The 23962-nt window shown below is 39.2% G+C and overlaps 1 protein-coding gene across 4 annotated transcripts in view; it reads left to right on the forward strand.

Moving 5' to 3' along the window:
* LOC149310622 (spermatogenesis-associated protein 17-like) overlaps window positions 1–23962 on the forward strand; it is a 230652-nt gene that overhangs the window by 101615 nt on the left and 105075 nt on the right. For all 4 annotated transcript variants that reach the window (XM_089529324.1, XM_089529323.1, XM_089529326.1 and 1 more), the window contains one exon: window positions 7332–7464. In XM_089529324.1, coding sequence (XP_089385450.1) covers window positions 7332–7464 — 133 coding nt within the window. The remainder of the gene's footprint in view (window positions 1–7331; window positions 7465–23962) is intronic.

Here is a 23962-nt window from a genome sequence, read left to right on the forward strand (position 1 = left end):
GGACATCTGTCAGGGATGCTTTGATTGAGAGTACCTGCATGGCAGAGGGTTGGACTGCACGGCCCTTGTGGTCTCTTCCAACTCTATGATTCTATGGCGGGTTACAGACCGCCTGTTTGGGGCGGGCTGTACCCGCCCCTTTCCCCGGTGTATCGGGGCCTCAGCGGCTAGAATGGCAGCCACTGAGGCCCCAATCCGCCGCTTTTCAGGCTGCGGGGAAGCGGCAAAACGCCGCTTGCCCGCAGCCTGAAAAGGGGTGTCCTTGGGGCTTGAAGCCCCAAGGACACCCCGCGGCGGCGGGGAGGGGGAGAAAGAGGCCTCTTGGCCCCTTTCTCCCTTGCTTCGCTGGGCGCAGCCGTCTGAAGGCTGCACCCAGCAAAGCAAAGCGGCGCCGCAAACCAGGAAGGAGCTCCGAAATGGAGCTCTTTCCTGGTTCGTGCTAAGGGCGCCCTGGCGCAGAGCGAGGACATCACGTCCGCGCCGCCCCATATAGAGGCGGCGCGGCCGTGACGTCCTGATGATGGCGGCCGCCTGGAAGCACCGCACCTCCCTAACCCTAGTACGCGCTCCGCGCGTACTTTCATGGCGGTCTGTAACCCGCCTATGATTCTATGAAACTGAACTGCTCCTGAGAAACTAATAGTCTGATAACTGCCCAGAAATGCTATGCTAATATACTGATACTAGTAATGTTATGCTCAAATAGATAGAAAATAAGAAATGTATGTCCCATTATGCTTGTAATGGATGTCTGTTAACATGTTTATAGTAATGGATGTTACGAGGATTATAACAAGGAGATCAACTCTTAAATGCCTGTGTTATTACAGAAGCTGTTAGAGATACAGAAATCCTCAACAGAAGAGAATGTATACCTGAACAAATAATAGTCTATGTTGTATTGTTAAGATGGTTAGGGATACGATACCAGATGTGCAAGCCTGTATGAAATGTCTCTGCACTGCTGTAACAGACACTAAGGAAATTATGGAAAGACTCAAGTATGCTAATTTATGTGTTAGCTATTACCATGAAATACCTGGTGAAAGTGTAACATCTTGATGGCCATGTGATGCAATATGATAAATATAAGATGTCTTATATTCACTACAGTGTAATGTAATATAATGAAGTTGTGCACCAAGACATTGTCATGTATGGGTTTCTTCCTAAGGACTATCTTATATTTATGTATCTATGGATGCATATAATAAATAGCCTAAAAATAGTAGCAAAGCACTTGCTCATTTCCTTGTGTATATCATGAAATTCCATTACTTAAGAATGCTTAAGTAGAGTGTTGATGGTAACTTAGATGTTTATCACACTATGCTCTTAAAGAGCTACTATTCCAGTGTGACTCCTCTAGCAGCCTCCTGTTGCATGCTGGGATTGGCAGTTTTAACGAGCTGAACTTCTCTGCCTGAGAATTCTAAATACCCCTCCTTAAAACTGCCAATCCCAGCATGCAACAGGAGGCAGCTAGAGGAGTCACACTGGAATAGTACCTCTTTAAGAGCATAGTGTGATAAACATCTTAGACTATCTGGTTTGACCATTCAGTGGCAACACTAGAATTGCCATCACCCAGTGCAGTAATGTATGGTGTCACCCCCAATTGACCTCTCCCCATATCACAGCATACAGAATCCTTAGTAATTTTTTTTACTAATGTTACTCATAAATCATAATTTCCGTATATCACTGAATGTAATGACAGTAGTTGTGTCATAAACAAAGGTCAAAATTAAAATTATTCCTTTAAATTTCAATATTTAAAGACTAAAGTATGTACATGTACGTAGTTTCATATGGTTAAACTGAAAATTTGGTAAGATGTTAAGTTTTTAAAGAAAATATTAAAAGATCTTAAAAAATGAAAAACTTTAAATATATATATATATTAAAAACCTGGGGACTCTCCTTTCTCCTCCCACTGAGCCTTGCCCCACTCACACCATCTCATCTGCTGAGCTCCAGCATTTTAAGCAGGTGAATGCCTTAGCCCATTTTTGCAAAAAGGTAGATGTTTGGGGAGCAGCAGTGTAACACTCTTTTAGGGTTTCACCTAGTGTGGTCTGCACTCCCCTAGTGATTTCCCTCAGCCACCATCACAAGTTGGGGAATCAGGTGGAGGAAAGTAATGTTAGGTAATCCCAGACAGAATCCAGATTATCTGACAAATGGGAAGGACCCACTATCCCTCAGTCTAAGACATAGGGGTGAGGAGCCACACCTGTTTTACCTCTCATGCCCTTTCCATCACTTTATGCCTATGTCTCTTGCATCTTGCACCATCCAGTTCCTCTCCCTTACCTTATCTCACACCTTTGGCATGCCTCCCTGCCCTTTGCTACTTGCATGTCTCCCTTTCCCCTCACCTCATGAAGTCTCACCTGCCTTCCCTTCCACCTTCCACCCAGCTGTTGCACCTCCTAGCCTCCCATCCCTCCCCTCAACTCTGCCATTCATCTCTCCCTTGCATCCATAGTCATACTGAAGGCAATGGGTATTAACTCTCTGAAAGAGGATCTTTAAAGAGATTAAAATAATGTGCACTCATTGCTTATATACTTATGTATATTTTATTCTACTCTTCCTCCAAGTAGCATAGTACACAATCCATGTTTTCCTCCCTGCTATATTATATTCACTATAATGCTGTGAAATAAGAGTAGAAATAATGATTATAAACCATATCCTTTGTATCCAGATGACACATCTCCACCACTCACTGTTAATGCACACTATTTCTGTTACTGTCATTGAATCTCTTACACATCTCCCTGCTGCCTTTCAGTACTTGGAAGGCTAACTAGGAGGATGGAGAAAGGGTAGTGAAGATGCATAAGTGGTGCTCAGTGAAGAAAGAGTTTGCCTGCTTGAAAGATACTTCAGATTTCTCATACAGTAGTTGACAACGAATAGGCTAGAGCAGCCTTTCTCAACTTTTTACCTTGGAGGAACTCTTAAAATAATTTTCATGTCTCTGGAAACACCTGTATAAAAATTATAAGGAACTGTGCATAAAAAATATTTTATATATAGCTCAAAAATGTTTCTTTCTTTTTTTTTTTTTTTTTTTAATCATGCTCTCAGGGAATCCCTAGCAACCTCTCAAGGAACCCTGTGGTTCCAGGAAACCCTAGTTGAGAAACCCTGGGCTAAAGGGTTACACAATGTAGACCTATCTCCAATCTGCACTTCAGAAATAATGCAGTTTGATCCTGCTTTAACTGCTATGGATGAGTGCTATGGATTTCTGGTATTTGTAGTTTTATTAGGTATTTAGCCTTATCTGTTGGAGAGCTCTGATGCCACAACAAACCACAAACCCCAGAATTCCATAGCACTGAGCCATGGCAGTTAATGTGGTGTCAAACTGCATTATTTCTGCATTTCAGATTAGACCCTAGTCATGGAGGAGGCCTTCTTGTGCCACCAAATATCCCTCAGATCTATAGGACACTCAGAACATTCTCTGTATTTCGTTTTAGAGGGCAGGTTCACACAGAGGGAGATGCTCTTCTAGGCATCCTAATCTTTAAAAAATTATCAGCAGCCATACAAATATGAGAATAATATGGGACACCGCCAAAGCAGTTATTAGAGGTTATTTAATAAAGAAAAAAAATTGAAATGAATAGAAAAAAAGAAAGAGATAAAAATAATATCAGAAAAGATTCAAGAAATAGAAAAGAAAAGATTAAAAGAACTAAGCAATAAAAAATTAGAAAAAGAATTGAAAACTTTAAAAAAGAAATTAGAGGAAAAGATGGCAGATGAAATTGTAAAAAAATGAAATTTACAAAACAAAGATATTTTGAATATGGAAATAAAGCTGGGAAGTTCTTAGCATACAAAATCAAGAAAATGAAACAAAATAGACAAATTTTAGAAATGAAAGACAATCAAATAGTAACAAAAGATCAAGCTAAAATTAGAGAAATAATCCTTAAATATTATAAGAAACTCTATGGAAAGGAAATTGAGGATATTAGAAATAAAGAGAAAATAAAAGATTACATAGAAGGAGTAGAAAAAATAGAGATAGATAAGGAAATTAAGGAAAAGATAAATCAAAGAATAACAAAGAAAGAAATAAGTGAAGCAATAAGAAAAGGAAAGAAAGGGAAATCTCCAGGCCCGGATGGATACACCTTACTATATTATAAAATCTATGAGGAAGAATTAATAGAACCATTAGAAAAAGTATTTAATAATATTTTGACAGAAGGAATCCCAAACACATGGACAGAAGCAAATATAACATTAATCCCTAAAGACGGAAAAGACCCAAATTACCCACAGAATTATAGACCAATCTCACTTCTGAATACAGATGATAAAATTTTCACATCTATCATGGAGGAGAGGCTCAAAACAATTCTACAAAATTGGATCAAAAAAGATCAGGTTAGATTTCTACCAGGCAGACAAGCAAAACAAAATATAAGGCTAATAATAGATTTGATAGAATATTATGATAAAAACCCAGGCAAAGAAGTGGCAATGTTATTTTTAGATGCAGAAAAAGCGTTCGACAGTCTAAATTGGAGTTTTATGTTAAAATTAATAGGGAAATTAGAATTGGAAGACAATATACAAAAATGGATTGAGGAGATATATAAAAAACAAACAGCCAGAATAATTGTGAATGGTATAAGAACGGTAGAATGTGAAATAAAAAGAGGTTGCCCATTATCCCCCCTATTATGTATAATGAGTTTGGAAATATTATGTAACAAAATAAGGGTAGAAAAATCAATACAAGGAGCAAAAATTAAAGGTAGGGAAATAAAAATTAGAGCATACGCAGATGATGTAATGTTAGTAGTAGAGAAACCTATAGAAAACATACTCAAAATATTTAAAATAATTAGAGAATTTGGAGAATGTGCAGGATTCAAAATAAATAGAGATAAGTCAGCTATGTTAACCTGTAATATAATAAAAGTAAAACAAGAAGCATTACCAAAAAAAAAAAAAAAAAAAAAAAAAAAAACAGGAATCAAAGTTCAAAAGAAAATTAAATATTTGGGGATACAGATTACAAGAAAAAATAGCGACTTATTTGATAATTAATTACAAGGTGATATGGCAAGAAATTTAAAAAAAATATGCAAAAATGGTCAAACCTACAATTATTTCTGTTAGGGAAAATAGCGGTTGTTAAAATGAGTATCCTACCTAAAATCTTATATCTATTTCAAAATTTACCAATTTACCAATAATATATAATAATAAAATATTTACTGTATGGGAAAAAGATTTAAGAAGATTCATATGGGTGAAAAGGAAGGCAAGGATAAAATGGGAGACATTGACTGATGATAAAGACAGAGGAGGATTAGGGTTACCAAATTTTAAATTATATATTTATGCATGTGGTTTTGAATGGATAACTAATTGGATAGAGCTAAAAGATGATCAATTGTTAAATTTGGAAGGATTCAACCTTAGGTATGGCTGGCATGCATATATGTGGTTAGATAAAGTAGAATTGAATAAAGAATTCAAAAATCATATTGTAAGGAAGGCACTATGGAAAATATGGATGACATATAAAAATAAGGTATATAGAATCTTACCAGATTGGATTTCTCCACAGGAAGCCCTTTTTAGGATGGGAAGAATAGAAGGTGAGAATTGGTTAAGATATAAAGATATTTTAAAAATGGAAAATGGGAAATTAAAGATGAAAACGATGGAAGAATTAAATCAGGATGGATATAAGATTAATTGGTTCCTATACTATCAATTATCAGAAAGATATAAAGCAGATGAAAAACAATTTGGAGTTACTTTAAAAAAACAGAGTTAGACTTGATAATATTAGATAGAAAAGGGGGAAAAATCTCAAAATTTTACAAATTATTATTAAAATTGGAATTGGAACAAGAACAAATAAAACACTGTATGGTCCAATGGTCACAAAATATCAGAAAGAATATAAAATTAGAAGCTTGGGAGAGGATGTGGGGGAAAGACCTAAAATTTACTTTATGCTCAGATATAAAGGAAAATTTATATAAAATGTTATACAGGTGGTATCTAACTCCAAACAGATTGGCAAAAATTTATAAAAATAATAAAGGGTTGTGTTGGAAGTGCGAAAAAAGTGTTGGAAATTTTTATCATATGTGATAGACATGTCCCCAAATTAACAAATTCTGGATAGAGATACACAAAAAGATAAGGAAAATAATTGGTACAGATTTCCCATTATTACCCGAGATGTGTCTATTAAATATTGTTGAAGATAAAGAATTAAGACAAAAATTGAAATCCCTATTATATATGTTAACAGCTGCAAGAATAGTGATAGCAAAATATTGGAGAAGCAAAGAAATTTCTAAGATAGAAACATGGTTAGAGAAATGTTTAGATGTGATAGAAATGGATACAATAACAATAATGTTGAAAGAGGAAGAAACAAGAAATGGAAATCAAATATGGAATAATCTAAGAGAAATATATAATAGTGTTAAAACAAAGTAGTGCGCCAGATGCAGAATGAGGAGGAAATAGAAACTGTTTTGTAACATAGGGAAAAAGAGACAATGCAGGTACATTCTTAGTATTTAAGCTAGAGAGGTGGTGGTAGTATGAGATAAAGGAAATAAGATATTGGATTTTTGAGGAATAGAAAGGATTTAGCTGATATAAATGGAGTGTTTATGTGTGACTATCTGATGTACCCTTTTTAATTTGTAAAAAATTTCAATAAAGATTATAACAAAAAAAAATTATCAGCAGCCAGTGCAATTGGAGCAATATAGCAGCCACATTCTCCAACATTCAAACCTCATCAGAACTTTAGCCAGCAGCATTTTGAGCTAGCTGCAGTTTCTGAACACTTTTCAAAGGCAACCCCTTATATAGGATTACTATAGTCATCCAAGCAAGAAGTGACAAAAAGTGTATATTACTATGGGCAGTCCTGTTTTTCTCTAGGAAACAGCCTGAAATTTAGCAAATGAAACAACTGATGTTGGGTTATCTAGGAATATGGTTTTCTCTAACTCTATTATTCTTGTGGTTGCCAAAGAATTGTATTATGTCAAAATGGGCTCTACCTTCATAATTCCCATTGAGATGGTGAAGTTATTATAAAACACATGGTATAATTTAATTTCAAAATACTACACAAAATTGAAACCCTAGAATGGAAGTGGAGGTTATCTTTGAAAATGCATTAATTACCCATAATGCTATCATAGACTTTGGCGACACAAAACAATATTATCCATATTATAATATTTCCCTGTTAATTGCCTAAATCATATTAATAGGATGAAAAATAATCACCTATGTATTTCACCTTTTAGGTTTTTGCCATTTTCAGGCCACGAACCTGATAAATATGTCCCATCAATCCAAAGAGCAAGTAAATATGGTCAGTCAAGTTATGGACTCAAACATTTCCGGGAAGAATACCCAGAAAAATGGATAACAAAAAAGGTGAGTTATATTGGCAAATGAAGCAAAGTTGTACTTTGTAGACTTCTTAAAAATATCAAAGTGAGTCAGCTCCGTGCCACTGAATCATTTTCTATTGAAATATCATAAAAGCTCACTGAAGGACTGAAAAACTGTGGAGTGTTTTTCAGTAACAATCCCAGAGAGTATCTCTTATAGAAGAAACAAATTAGGAAATTGTTGAATTGAATCTTGTAAAACTAAAGAAATAGAAACATCAGTTGCTATTATCATTTTTGAAATTGATGTTAAAAATACTAATTTTTAATTTGTATTTCAAATATGAAATGACGAAAGTAATGCAAAAAGGGAAAATGCAGAGATGAAAGTATTTAATGTGTGACATAACAAAGTTAAATGATTCACTTGCAGATATTAAATTATTCCTGAACGATTCTCTGTTAATCCCCCCTCCCTCACAGACACACACAGCTTGGTTAACACAGTGAGAATTTTGGTTTTACAGAATAGCTTTTCTTTTCTCTTTCATTTTTTTCTCCAAATTTGCAAACATTTGTATATATTCTTCTAAATTTCTCTGTATAGAAGTTGCCGAGAACTGAACTGTATTCTTAAATTAAACATTAAAGAGAATCTTGGTGAATCCTGTGTCAACATGAGACTCTTGGCATGGTGAATCCCCTTACCTTGGTTTTACTTTATGGAAATTACATGCAATCTGTTTACCATTTGAAATGGGTTCCAGTGCCACAGAGCAAAGCAACTTGAATACTAAGGGACTGTGCACACCGGCGGGAAAGGCTAGAGTCGGAGCATAGCATCCAAATGAAGCATGCCCCAGCCCCACCCCCAAGGCGGTGTGATGCTACATAGCACAGGTTGTCATGGAGCTCTTCTGGTGCTGCATCCACACAACACAGCATGGTTTTACAGCACTGAAGGAGTGCCGTAAAATCATGGCGCTGCAGCTATCACTGCTTTTTATCGCTATGGTTCTGCTTTTTGCGGCCTACAAAGGCCAGGATGGGGCCTCAGCATGCGATTGCTGCAGCCCCAATCTGGCTGTACCACTTATGGGTGGTCTGCAAAGCCCCTATGTATGTAAAACAGTTTATTTAAAATAATTTCATCAAGATATTCTGTCCAAAAAAAGTGTCAATCTCTGTGAGGCGGCGGCTTCTTCTTCTTCTTCTTCTTCTTCTTCTTCTTCTTCTTCTTCTTCTTCTTCTTCTGTGCCTCTGTGTGAAACTATAAAAACTAGAATCTCTTTTTATCAGCAGCACTAGCAGATTTGTTGGGAATTTTTGAATAAAAAATAGTTTTAAAAAATCCATTTGTAGGGCAAATACATTGGTGCATGCAAAAACACATTGCACACAAAAGTCAGTTTTGTGCAGGGTTTTTTTGTTGTTGCAAAAAGCAACTTTCTGAAAGTTTGGCAAAAACATTTCAAAATGTTAATTTTTTTAAAAAAGGCTAGAAAATACTGATAATCTCATGTAGTAGGAAGACAATGTTTGAATAGTTTCATTGTGCATATGAGAACACAATAAGCAAAGATCTATATTTCTGGTTGGTATTGTAGAAAATATAAAAAGGTGGGGAGATTACTGTATATCCACTTGCTGCAGATCAGAATATTCCTTTTGCTGCCTCGCGGTTTTACCAGTAAATTTATGCTGGGATGGGAAGGACACTGAAAAAAGCAATTTTCCTGTGAGCAGAGAACTTCATACCTTTAGCTATCTGTATCTTCTGTTTTCCCTTCCTTTCCTGGCCTGCTGTAATGGTGTGTGTGCACACATATGTGCATGTGAGTTTACTGTAATTCAAGATTGTGAACATGGTTTAGATCAGTGGTTCTTAGCCTGTGGTGTGTGGATCCCCAGAGGGCCATGATGTCCTCACAGGGAAGGTTTTCAAAGGTGCTCAGCTCACCTCCTCCCAGCAGTGGAACAGCCATATAGCAGAGGCCAAGGCAACAGCTGATTGGTTGGCTGGGCCTGCATGTTGCCTGTCATGTGGCTGCTCCACTATGGGTCAGAGGCAGGCTGAGCAGCTGAATAACAGCAGAGCTGACATCCAGCCAACCAGCCTTTGCCCTTCTCTCTCTCTCTCCCTCCCTCCCTCCTTCCATGTCCAGCCAGGAGCAGTCCAGTCCTCTATCACAAATACTTGAACCCTCTTTTTTTGCCTTCTTCATCAGGAGGGGAGGAGACCAAGATAGGAGAAGGAAGGAAGGAAGGAAGGAGGGAGGGAGGGAGGGAAAAACAGACAGACTAGCCAGCCAGAGCAAACATAGGGTCTCAGCACAACACTAACCTATTCAGAGTTCAATAGGGTATTTACACACAACACAGCTGTCTGCCACCAAATGTCAATCCTTTGTCCTCTTTGTCCTCCTTTTTCTCTCCATCTTCTTTCCCACCAATAGCCCCATGCCTTTCCCAGCTTGGTACCACTCTGGCTCACTTCTAGGCTGCCTCTGTCAGACTTTGGACTTTCCCCGCTCCACTTCTTTTCTTCCCAGTTCATTTTGGATCCCATCCAAACATTCTGAGTGGGATCTTAGAGCTAGAAGGGGATGCAAAGGGAGCAGTTATTGACTTCCTTGTGCAGAAGTCTCCTTTTGGACAGTGCTTCGTGATTGCTGCTTCTGGGGAGCAGAGTTCTACCCACTTCAATCTCAGAGGCACCAGGAGGGAAGGGAAGACTTCTCCTGCTTCTTCCCATCAAACTACAGTTGGAATACCAGCAGAGCCAGCCAGCCAGCTAGCCTGTGCCTTTGCTCCTGTGACATGGTCACTCCACTCCAGGAAGGAGGTAGGCTGAGCAGCTGAGCACCAACAGAATGGCCACATGACAGGAGCTGAGGCAAAGGCTGGCTGGCCGGCTGGCTGGCTGGCCGGCTGGCTGGCTGGCCGGCTGGCTGGCTGGCCGGCTGGCTGGCTGGCTGGCTGGCTGGCTGGGCCTGTGCATTGCCATTCAGTCAACTGTAGATACAAACAGGAAAGAAGAAGCAGGAGAAAAATCTTCCCTCTCGACCCCCACCCCAGTGTCTTTGATGGAAAGTTTAACAGATGATGTAATTGCAAATGGTTCAGTGTTCAGGTAATAATAATAATAATAATAATAATAATAATAATAATAATGTTTTTAAACATTGAGTTACTGTATATACTCGTGTACTGTATAAGTCTAGAAATTTTAGTCAGAAAATTGACCCAAAAACATGAGTCAATAAAAGTACTATACTTTAACTCTTATTAAAAAGGGAACTATTTCCTGGTGAAAAACCAGAGTGTACTCTGACCTGGAAGTACACACACACACACACACACACACACACACACACACACACATCTTTTAGTGTGAGCACAAACAGTTATGCCTGCTGGACTTTTTAAAGTTCTTTGGCTTTGTTTTCTTTTGCTTCATACTTTAGATCCTTTGTTACATGTCCCTAGGATTTAGCCTCAACTTATTCACAGGTTACATGTCCCTAGGATTTAGTCTCAACCACAGTTCATATCAAAATCCATAATTTTGGCCCCAAAACCAGCCCTCGACTTATACGTGGGGTCAACTTATAGTCAAGTATATATGGTAAATCTTGGAGTCCACAGCAACAAAATATATTTAAAGGGGGTCACTGGTAAAGAAAATATTAAGAACCACTGGCTTCAATCATTTTTTCCATGTGGTGTGTACCTATCTTATCTCAAAGATTAAGCCTTGCATCATATATAATTCTCACAACTACAAACCAGGTTCTGTCAAATAAAGTAGCTTCTTCTTCCTGCACTGAAAAAAAAAACATTCAGAGGTGATAAGAATATTAAACTTTTAATTGAACAGGTACTACAGGCTATGTTTTAACAAAAGGCTTCATATCATTTGCCATTTAAATGAATGGGGATTCCTGGCAAAAAGGAAGCTCTGTGTACAGGGACTGTACTGCTCAAAGCAATTGCTGTATTAATATCCAACTCTATGCATTATGAGCACAGTGTTATCCTGTGGGTTTGTTTGTTTTTCCGGCTGTTGGCTCTATGTAGAGCTCTAAGGCTATAAGAGCCAATTCACAAGCTCTGGGAGGATGGGTTATTAATTATTTTAAGGTTTACTACAGTAGGGCCCCTGTTCAACCTACCATGTTATTTTGTCCAAATGCCCTCAGGAGTATCATGTCCAAATACCCCAAGTTATCTTTTCTAAATACCCCAGGATATTCAGATCATTTAGAAGTTAAAAAGTTGCATCAGGACTGAATTAAGGAGCCCTGGTGGTGCAGTGGTTAAATCCTGGTATTGCAGCCACAGTGTTGTAACTTCAGTCCTAGAGGAGGGCTCCAAAGTCCACTCAGCTTTCCATCCTTCTGTTGGTCAGTAAAATGAGTACCCAGTTTGTTGAGCGCAGTTAGCTTACACATTGTAAACCAAATAGGGAGTGCTAGTTCACTGATAAGCAGTATCTAAATATACTTGCTATTGCTGTATTGCTCAAAGACTTCTTTTTGAGGAGACCTCCCAGAATCTTCCAACCAGTATGTCCAGTGGTAGTGACAAAATAATTTTTTAAAAAATCCTCCATCATTCTCTCTGATGGTAGCAAAATTCAGTGTATACCTTCTTAAAAAAATGAAAATTTTCACTGCATGTTCAGGAGCTTTGATTTAATTCTTTCCCTAATACTCCATAAGGATCATTTGAAAAAATAAAAAGGCAAGTACAGTGCGTCCTCACCTTACGCGGGGGATCCGTTCCGGATCCCTCCGCGTAAGGTGAATTCCGCCTATGCTCGAGCCCCATTGGAAACAATGGGGCTCGGGCGCGGCGGCGCAGGCACGCGCGTGGCGCAACGGGCACGCACGCCCATTCAATTGAATGGGACGCGCCGCCCCTTCCGCCCCGCGTGCGCGCCACAGCTTGAGCGCATAGGCTCAAGGCCGCATATGGTGCGCCCGCGTATGGCGTGGGCGCACTGTACTTGTGCCAGCTGCGTGTTTACGTTGCAGTACTACACACACTGGAAGGAGTAAACTGGTTGGAATATTTCAATATCAGAAGAATACAATTGTTACACTTTGTTTTATTCTTGTGTGTGTTACTCAGTTTAGACATGAGTCAAAATATATTGTTGTGTTCAGACATTTTTGTCATTGTCTGGTAGGCAAACTCTTTTCAGTATTTCTTACTACAGGCCATGATGTCTCACAAAACTTTTAACATTGTATAAATAGTTGTTGAGTGGAAGGAATTCAATACAGGATAGGATGTCAAAAGTTTAAAAACTGAAGCCATATAGATCATCAGTCACAAAGCATGAAATGGAAAGAAAACAATTGAACAATTGCTTCCTGGCTGCTTTTGTGAGTACTTGTCAGCTTGAGGAAGCAAAAAAAGTCTGATTTTATGTAACCTCCCTATGGACTTGAGTTAAAACTGACTACAGATTCATGTATGTATGTATGTATGTATTTATTTATTTATTTATTTATTTATTTATTTATTTTGCACACTTGAGCTTTGCTGCATTGACACATTATTTTGACAGTAGCATCTTGAGATGTGAATCACAGCATGCTAGCAGATTAGAGCATCTAATAAAATTTAAATCATTGCTGCACATGGTACTGACCTCTTTTGACACTTCCAGTTCATACCTTCATTTATGTACAACTTGTTAACTGAAAACTTATTAGCTTAAATATCATTTAAGTCAATGGGACTCAAAGAGTCTAAATATGCACTCCATTGCAATTTACATATATAATTACATAATTTGTAAAAACCTATAAAGAGTGATTTAGTTATTTGGTACAGTAGGCCCTTCTTATACACTGATTTTTTATATATGGATTCAAGCATCCACGGTTTGAAAATGTTCAAAAAAAAGTATAAATTTTAAATATCAAACCTTGATTTTCTATTTTTTATAAGGGACACCAAATCCTAGTTTGCTGTTAAATGTTACTGGGCATGCTCTTCCAACTTGTATATGAACTCACATAACTTCTCAGAATACATGCATACAGAGGCTATTTGAATCTTGACAATACTATATCCTGGGCAATAGTTCCTGATAACTCACAGTAGAGTATTTTTTGTGGGGTGGAGATGTATATTATACAAACAAGAATCAAATGATATACAGTAATTGCATTGATGATTAGCAGATATAACTGCAGAGATTCTATTATGAAATTGATTAGTTGATAAATGACAAATAGCCTGATAGATACTAAGCAAGAAAACAAGTAGCTTGATTATTAAAACCCAGGTCTAAAAACCAGCCCTTACTAATGTTGGAGGAAATTAACTCACTGAGAAGTTTTTGAAGAACTAAACTGTGATGGGAAGGCCATTACAAGCTGGTGTTCTGAGTTTTCATTCTAGGAAGCTGTAGAAGGACTAAGAATATTCAATTTTCCAAAGCTTCTGGAAATAGAAGGGGGGAAACGCAGAGAAGAGTATCAGACCTCAAAGGGGAGAAAGGGAATTATAAGCAATTTTGGTTTACATTTGTCCTCTAAAATATATGAGTATGTGTTTTTTGGAAGACAAACACATATCATGATTTGAGAGTTTGGATATAGCAGCAGATTTTGGCTTGATTAAACTAGAAAACAGCTAACTGAAATGGAGCATGTGGGAGCAGATGGGAGGAGGGAGTATGCATACATAGGGTTTGTTCTCACAGTAGCAATTTATGGCTTGTTGTTATGTATAACATAGTGCAGTTACAACATTAGTCTAATTCAGAGGTGTTTAAACAGACTTTGGCTGAGTTCATAAATAACAAGACACAGGATTTCCAGTGTACTGAGCATTCAGATGGAAAACTTGAAAACTTATTCTCTTTTTATGACAAGAAGGAAATTGAAGGCCATTTGGGGGTCTAAACTTAGCATAATCTCCTGTTATGTTCATACTCAAAAAACTGTGTTTTATATTAACTGAAAGCATTGTTTGAGCCTGCCTTGGTCTCTTTAACCATATTTAAACCTCAGTTTCTTGAGTTCAGAGTTGATGGCAAACCATAGCTGCCTTAAAAGGTAACATTGTTTTATTGGATTTATTTTATTTCTTAATTATGTCATGTGCTTCTATTCAAATAGCATAGGGATGCAGTGGATCAGGTGTTAAGATGCTGACTCTGACGATCACAGGATCAGCAGGTTGGCAGTTTGAGACCCAGACACAGCACAATGGAGTGGTTGTCCATCACTAACCCCAGTTTCTGCTAATCTAGCAATTCAAAAGTTAGAGTGCAAGTAGATAAATAGGTACCACTTTGGTGGGAAAGTAACCGTGTTCCATGCAGTCATGCTGGCCACATGAACACAAAGTCATCTTTGACAACACTGGCCTCCTCGGCTTAATAACGGAGTTGAGCACTGGCCCCTACAGCCAGACATGATTGACAATAATATCAAAAGGGAAACCTTTACCTTTTACCTTTACTATTCAAATGCTTTGGGTCAGGAGGGAAAAAACCCAAAGTAGACAATTTAAATGGTAGGTACAACCTGGAGTCATAAACCTGACCCCTCTCCTTTCTTTGGCAGATTTTTCTGGGTCTGGTGGAGCTACTGGCTGGGTAGCAAAGGAAGGCAACTCGCTTTCCCACCTGGCCAGCAGATCCATTGGACCTGGAAGGGAGCCCCTCCTCACCAGCATCTGCTGGAGGGGGTGGGCCTCTGCTGCTGCCCAGCAGCCATTTGCCCACTCAGCAGTTTCCCCATCTGGTCAGCAGTCCAGACCCAGAAGGAGCTACTGGGCAGTGGCAGCACCCCAACCCCACTAGTAGCTGTAGCTGATGGACAGAAGAGGTGCCCTGGCTGGCAGAAGAGGGAAGCCAGGGGGTCTTGGGACAGACCATCCCCCTGGATGTTCACACACACACACACACAAAGTGTCACCCAGTGCGATTCACATTCTGCACCCCCTTGGTCACACCCCTGATATAAGTCTCTCTGTGTTCACTTTTAATCTATTGAAACATAATGAACATGGAACCAGAAAACAGAAAATACTGTTAATTGTTCACCTGCCCACTGAGTACACGGTATATGTCCAGAGAATAACTCCAGATGCTATCATGACATGGGTTCCTGCTGAGATTATAGCCATTTACAAGTTCAATTTTTGCTTAATCATAGCAGCATCACAGCACAGTTCTGATGCAGGGACTGTATCATTTCCCAGCCTTCCCCTGGTGGCAAGGGTTGATTGGATTTGTAGTCAATACATTCAAAAGGCACCGTTGAGAAAGGTTCACCTAGTCTGCACAGTGAAACTAAAAACAGGCCATACTTCTGCACTTTCAAGACATTAGCAGAATAATAGTATTACATAACATATTCACTGAAAATCTAAGATGAAGAGACACATGATAAATACATATATTTGCTTCAATATTATATGAAGGAGTCAAAGTAAAATGTATTATTGTTTAGACATCACACTTGATATGGCTGAAAGCTGCCAAATGACTAGTACTGCACATCCAAGAAGTGTGAAGTTTCAGAATTAAGAACCTAACAGATACTATGAATTTAATTGGCAATGATAGGTCCCATGAAACTGGACAGTCTAGGGATCAGATATGCTAACTAATCTTTCGGTTGTCAAAACACTTACACACTTCCATATTCACTGAAGCAGAAATGATAGCCTACAGCCTTTAATCAGAAGTGGAATTAGTTTGCATGTGCATTTGAGACAACTGACTTTTAATGGCAGCAATTTTTGCTGTATTCCTTGTTTCCAAAAATGAGGCAGTGACATTTTAAGACCTTTTTGTGGCTAAGGTGTTGTGTTGTTTGCCCATATTATAGGTGACTTACAACACAGCTGCAAGCCTCTTTTCTTATTTGTGCATGCATATTTGGACCTAAATGGAACGTTGTTATCCACAAAGCATAAAAATAGCCAGTCCTCCAAAGAATTAATTTAAAGAACCTAAGCATATTGCACAGAACATAAAGCTGACCTTTACCGTCTGCAGCTTTTGAAATGAAGTGGGATGTGGAACATATCATAGGCTTAATGTGGCACAACGTTGTCTGCAGAAACTTGGGTGGGACTATGACTGCCTGCCTATTGCACCCAATGATTGAATCTGCTGTCACCAGCATCCTGGTAATAATGAACATTCAGCTTAACGACCGTGATTATGATTATGATAATTGATGTGCGAGTGCAGTGTGTAGGGATCATTACAGTTAAACTGTACAGCAGAGAAACATGGCTTAGTTATGGATAATTTTACTTTTACACACTGATTGGGATAAAATATGCTTTTCAAGTTCAACAGTCCATCCTACAGCAATTTTAGGAAGAAGTCTACATATGTGAATTGATGATTCAAGCTTGCTGCAGAACACTCAGCCTAGCTGTTTGTTTTAAATGGTTTCATTTCATTAATACTGGCAATTAATTAAATAATTAGATATCAACAAAAAAGAAACCTCTTCTGGGTGCAGACTTAGCATTAATCAAATGCTAAGTTAAAATTCTTCCTTGCTGGCTGAAATAAAAATGTGTTTTTTGCAGCCAGTGCAGTTCCACTGAAAATAGCAAAGCTTTTTGTCTTTTTTTTTTGGGGGGGGGGGTGTGGGTTTTTCGGGCTATGTGCTCATGTTCTAGAAGAGTTTCTTCCTGACGTTTCGCCAGCATCTGTGGCTGGCATCTTCAGAGAATGCTTGCCTAGAAAAAGTGGGTCTATATCTACTGTGTGAGCCTGGGAGTGCAGGAGTGATTTGCATGTGTATTGTTCTGTGCAGATGGCAGGCCTCAGGCTGGGAGGCTAATGCAAAAGAGGATTAATGTCTGCTAATTGGTTATCATTATCTGCTGGGAAAGCCCCTGACTCTGAGTGGTTTCCCATTTGCTGAGTCCTTATTTTGCTATTCCTCAGGACTGATAGCCAAATCATGTTCACTTTAAGGGTTTCTTCTTTCCAGTTGAAATTGTCCAGATGTTTGTGGATTTCAATGGCTTCCCTGTACATCCTGACATGGTAGTGGTTGGCATGGTCCAGAATTTCCAAACAGTATTTTATGCCCAGGATGGTTTGTGGCATGTTCTGCTACTGTTGATTTTTCTGGCTGACCCAGTCTGCAGTGTCTCTGGTGTTCCTTGATTCTTGTTTGCACACTCCATTTGGTGGTCCCTACGTAGACTTGTCCACAGCTGCATGGTATGCGGTAAACTCCTGCAGCTGTGAGAGGGTCTCTTTGGTCCTTGGGTGAGCAAAGCATTTGCTGGATTTTCTTCGTCGGTTGGTAAACCATTTGCAGATTGTGCAAATGCCTATTCTGTCTGTGACTCCTTTGATGTATGGTAAAAATACCTTCCCTTTGGGTGGCTGCTTCTTCATTCCTCTGGGTTTTCCTGGGCCTGCCAGCCCTTCTGATGTCTGAGCTGGAATAACCATTAGCCTGCAGAGCCTGGTCCAAGTGCTTCAGTTCATCTTCCAAGAAGTGAGGTTCGCAGATGCGTTTTGCTCAGTCTACCAGTATTTTGATTGTGCTTCTTTTGTCCTGGGTGATGGTTGGAGTTCTTGTGCAGGTATCTGTCTGTATGTGTGGGTTTTCTGTATACCGTTTACTGTATTTTTGTATAAAATTTAAAAAGAAGATTAAGAATGGGGAGAGTGGCTATGAAAAGATTCAAAGGCCTGATTTAAATGGGCCTTTGCGCCACCCCCGTCACATGCTTGGGGGTTGGCCAAGGATGCAGCGTCCATACTGGCCTCACCCCTAGCACGTGACGGGGGTGTCAAAATGGCGGCGCCCTGTACACATGGGCACTGCCATTTTGGCGCAATAGACGCATAGCACCCGCACGTCCCATCGTGCTGGCGACGTCACGAGTGCACCATTTGCGCACTCAGGCATCACCAGTGTGACGCCAAAAGAACCCACTTTTTGTGGGTTCTTTTTTCGCCGCCGGGAAACCTCGCCATTTGGCAGCTGAGGCTTCCTGCTGGCGGAAATGGAGGTGGCGGCAGACCACCCTTTTTGGGAGGTCTGTATCCTGCCTAAAATGCAAAGATATACAACTCAGTACAAAAGTTAGAATCATACAAGCCATTGTATTCCCTATTATCATGTGTGGATGTGACAGCTGGATAATTGAGAAAGAAGGCAGGAAAAAATCAGTTCATTTGAGATGTGGTGTTGGAGAAGAGTGCTGACGATTCCATGGACAGCTAAAAAGACAAACAAATGGGTCCTAGAGCAGATCAAGCCAGAAATCTCCCTGGAAGACAAGATGACAAAACTTATGCTGGCATACTTTGGACACATCATGAAAAGATATGAATCACTGGGGGGGGGGGGGGAACAGTAATGCTAGGAAAGGTGGAGGGAAGTAGAAAGAGTGGAAGGTTGCATGCTAGATGGATGGACTCTATTAAAGAGATCACAAGTATGAGTTTGCAGGAGTTGGGCAGAGCAGTGGAGGACGGGGGTCTACGAAGAGGTAGCTCTTTGAATACATATAGAACTGAATTATAAAGATAACAGCAAATGTGAGAGACATTCTGTTTGGGTTGGGTTATTTTACTAAGCAACTGATGCAGAATACTGGCCTATATTTCTGACTGCTCAACCAAAGTTTTGAGTTACTGCACTGGTAGAATTTTAGGCTCCCAACAAAAAAAATTGGGAGGGGGCAGAATTTTTATGGGGAGGCAATGGCCTGATTTTGCTCCCCTTCCATAGTTAAGCCTCTACACTGCCTCATATAGCAGAGCTGCCTTCCCCAACAGCTTCTTTGGATTCGAGTTTCTATGGAGGTTTTTAAAAAATTAAAAAGCAAAGATGTTGTTAATACCATTCTCTTGAAGGTTAGTGGTAACTCAAAGAAGATAATAGTTTGGAAGGAAGAATATCAAGTAGTGACGAGAAAGATTTCAGCTTTTCAGTGAAGTTATTTGCATGATAAAAGACACTGTCAGCAATTTCTAATGTATTTGAAAAGGGTTTGTCAGCAACCAGTTGAATATTTTATAAAAACTGATTTTCAGTTCTATAATTTCTCAGCAGGAAAATGCCATGCTTTGATAACATTCTGGGGCTTTGAAGAATAAATAGATTCTAAAGAGAAAATTACATGGTACTTATTATACTGTCTAACTAGCAATCCAGTGTCATTTGTCTGTTGCATGATAAATGTCTTGTATTACTTACCTTCTATGTTTAATCAGGCAACTAGCATGTTTCGGGTAAAGGAGGAAATCTGTCTTTTAATAACCACTAAGTTGGAGTACAAAGAAATTGCAGCTTTCCAAACAATTCTTCTTACTGGGATTACTGAATAGCAAAGTTTATGTATAATTAACAAGGCTACTTCTCTTTTAGGAAATGTCCAAGAACCACATTTGTAGACCTTGTTTGAGGGTGGAGCTGCTTGAATCTATTGTAAATTCTTCCTCATCCCTCCCAAAAGTTATACAGATTTGTTATTTTGGTATTTTTGATTGCACCAAAATATGAATGACGAAAACCATTGTGGCATAAAAAATTATTTTCCGTCATCAAAGCCTGATTCAGCCTTATTGCCAGTGGACCCACTTTCTTTCTCTGGCATTCTGCTGTTACCTGCCTTCAAGTTGTTTCTGGTTTATGGTGAGCCTAAGGTTCTATTGTGGATTTTTCTTGGCAAAATTTCTTAAGGAGGTTTGTCCTTGCCTTCCTGTATGGATGAAGGAGTAGATCTTGCCCAAGGGCAACCAGAGTGTTTCCATGGCCCGGTGGGGATTCAGATCCTTGTTTCATATGCTTTGTCTGCACTGGCCAGGATACTCCAGGGGCAGCTCAGAGTATCTGGCCCCACAGCTGCCGCAACATGTCCTCATTATCTTGGCTTCTGTTTCACACTGTGGTAGCTGTCTATACCGGCAGCCCACTGGGCCTTCCACCACATCCACTGCTGCTGTAGGTCATTCTATTCTGAGGTCAGAATAAGACACCCAGGGACAGTCACATGATGGGCACTTCATTCTGACCCGTGGTGGATGCGCCAGGCGGCCCAGCAGGATGCTCATCCAGACAGCCACCACAGCATGGAAACGGAGGTCCAGATCTTTCCAGAAGATCCAGAGGAACAAGTAGGAGATTTTTTACTCCATTTTAAGTGTGTTAAAACCCAGTTACAGTGCAGAGCATGCCAGATGTTATCCAGACTGCTCACAGCACAACTGGGGTTTGGGCTGTGCATCATCCAAAGAGAACAATACCAGAAGGGGGGTGGGCTTTTGGTCTATGCAGACAGGGCCCAGAGTTCTAGTTCATTCAAACCACTACACCATGCTGGGTCTCACGTAACTGCTCATAAATCACTGTACCTCAGTCTAATGGAAATTAGAAAAGTGTCTCAGGTGCTTTACAAAGCGCCCAAAAGGGCGCTCTGCCAGCACCCGTGTTTGCTGTGCCAGGGAACTGCAGCGGACAAACAGCGCGATTCCCTAGCGCAGCAAAAAGAACCCGCAAAATGCGGGTTCTTTTTGCGGTGCTGTTATGACACCGCAAGGCGCCAATGGCACACTTGTGGCATCATAATCGTGCCACGACGTGCGTACGCTAACGTCAAAATGGCAGTGCCCATCTGTATAGGGCACCGCCATTTTGATGTACCCAATACGTCCTAGGGGTGAGGCCTGATTGGACGCTGCATCCTCAGCCAACCCCTAGGACGTACTGGGGGCATGGCAAAGGCCCGTGTAGAACAGGCCTCAGTCTACTCCTTTTAATGCTCCATATATATATTGTTGCCACCATACGTGTTGGACTATGACTCCCATCCTCTCCAACCACCATAACCCATTACTTAATGCTGCCTGGAGATATGAGAGTTGAGTAGCAGGTTAGAGAAGTCTGAAATTTTATTATTACTAGTTAAAAGAGATGTGCTAAGGTAGATGTTTGCATGGTGCTTGAAATATGTGCAGAAAGAAGCTAACATTGTCATGACTGGAAAAGCTTATATAAAAAGTCTAAATAAAATAATATATATATATTTAAAAAGCCTAACTATTAGGGTAAAAAATAGGCAACCAAATTTCTCTCCAATCTTTCTTGACAGAAATTGAAGGAGGGAAAAATCAGATCAGTTCACAAATTAATTCATATTTGTGATTATTATTATTGTTATTATTACTGTTATTTTCTTATATCCCACCTTCCTCCCAATATAGGGAGATGATTTCATGTTAACTCTGAAAGGATTGTCCTGGTATAAATGGTGTATGTCTGGAAAAAAAAGTCACACAAACACAGATTTATGTGGAAGATGGAGCCATTTTTCTGAGAGCAAGACAAATAAAAGGAGGCTTTGAAAGATTTCCAGGGGGGGTGGATTTGTGTGTGTCCCCTGTAATGGAATAATGATGTCCTTAGTGTTATACCTGCCCTGCATGCCACTGCGTAAACTGCTGTCCTGTTGGTACAATCTAGTTGGTGACAGAGCTTGGGATCCTGAGAAGTAGAGAACAAGTCAATCAAACAATACAAGACCATGCATATTAAAACAGACTTGATGCCCTGATGTGAAGCTGCTTGATTGAGCACTGCAGTGTCAACCATGTCTTTCTTCTAATGCTAAAAGTAATGTGCATAGACAGAGTGACAATCAGAGTACAGCCTCCCATCAGCTGTAATTAATCTTTTAGTTAACAGAAAGACTAGAAAGCCTCTCATCAGCCACTTCTGAAGTCAAAGAGACCCTGCTTTTTGATGTTTGTATTCTGAGTAAAATTGTCCCCACCAGTTCTAACAAATTGAAACACCAGGCTAATTATGGCAGCTAATGAAGTGTGTGGAATGGTCACAGCTTGTCGTGAAACTGTTCCTTCAGCTCAGATTAGAGTTTCATCAATCACTTTTTAAAACTGATCCAGAATTGCTTCTGCCCAGTGCTTGGCATTTTTAATGCTGTTTCTGTAATTGGTTTTTCCCCAAAGCTTAGGCTGTTTTTTGAAATATTGCATTCTTAAGATAGGACATGAAAACGTGTGTGTGTGTGTGTGTAATCAGCTGATCAAGTGGTAGGAAGCCAGTAAAAATAGCACAAATTTAAAAGTTGATATACTGCTTTTAATTGGGCTTTTAATTGCATTGTTATTACTGGGCTTAAACATATATTGTCATCATCATATGAGATGTAGCTTGTGGGATGGATAGCTTAAATCCCAGCAGAGTTTCCAAATTAAATGAATAGTTTGGATTGCATTCCTGTGTATATCATTCAGCAAAATAGGTGTGGTTTGCTGTGAATCCCAAGCTGCTGGTAACAAAAGTTCAAATTATTTATTAGCTCAAGATTAAACTGTTTCACACTGAAGATAAATTCTTGAAATCATGTAGGAAGCATTGCTGTGTCTCTGTTTTCTCAAAGAAGGAAGAAACACTTACCTAAAGTTAAGTCTCATGTTCTTGCTTATTTTCATTCCTATATAATAGTTCTCTGGAAATGTTATCTAGAGAATATCATGTTTTTTTCCTCCTGTAGTCACAGTTGAACAGAAAAATTTAATCAGAATATTATTTGAGTAACCCAGGCTAAGACAAAATATGTTTATTTTGCTTAAGTGTCAAGAACAGTCTCCTGTTTTGAAGAACTTTGCCACTTGTCATCTGTGTAATTTTGATGCAGTTCTCAAGTCCATTTCCCTGTTCACTTATTCACACAATATTTGGCTTCATTTCCCTAGGCTTCTGTTTAATTTAATTGGCTGTGGCAGCCCAGGTGAATTTGTCAATGATGTCATGACACTGTATCTGACATGATGATATCACAGACACTGTGAAATCATATGGATCAAAGGACATTGAGATCTAAAAAGCAGAAGGAAAATAACATTGAGAGGAGCAGTGGGTAGAGAAACGAAGGCCCGCTAAACAAAAACAAAAAACCCCAAGCAAATATTCAGCAAAATGAACAGTGCGGCAGTGTAGCTATGCCTAAAGTGCAACTTTTGAAAAGAATAATGGAATTAGAGAATATTCAATGTATTTCCAATATGAAATGAAATGTCTAGACACAAACAGTGAACTCAAATGTCATTAAAAACTAATGTCAGGGTCAGCTTCACTATGAAATAGCATAAAAATTGGTTGAGGTGTTATATTCCAGAAGTAGCAGAACTTTCCTGTTTCCAGCCTGCCTCTTTGCATGCCATTTAAAGCACCAGCAGAAAAGTGATATCATATTGATTTTTCCTTCATGTGTGAAAATGTCTAAAAGTTAACACTGAAAAATGTCATATCAAATATTTGTAAAAATGTCAAAATAATACCTGAAAAAGGGGAATGTTAAACTGTGATTAGAGAATGCCACAATTAAATGTATACCGTGCTAAATACAGAACTGGTTGCATTGTATTAAGATAGAAGGTGTTTCTTCTATGTATGTCTATATATTGCACATAGAAGCTACTGAAAGAGAGAGAGGGAGAGATGAATCTGGATTCAAAAAGATGAGAACAAGAACTTCCCATCATCTGCAAA

This window comes from Sceloporus occidentalis, unplaced genomic scaffold (assembly GCF_023333645.1).
Source record: "Sceloporus occidentalis isolate IW3139 unplaced genomic scaffold, rSceOcc1.0.p SCAF_6, whole genome shotgun sequence".
Classification (NCBI taxonomy): Eukaryota; Metazoa; Chordata; class Lepidosauria; order Squamata; family Phrynosomatidae; genus Sceloporus; species Sceloporus occidentalis.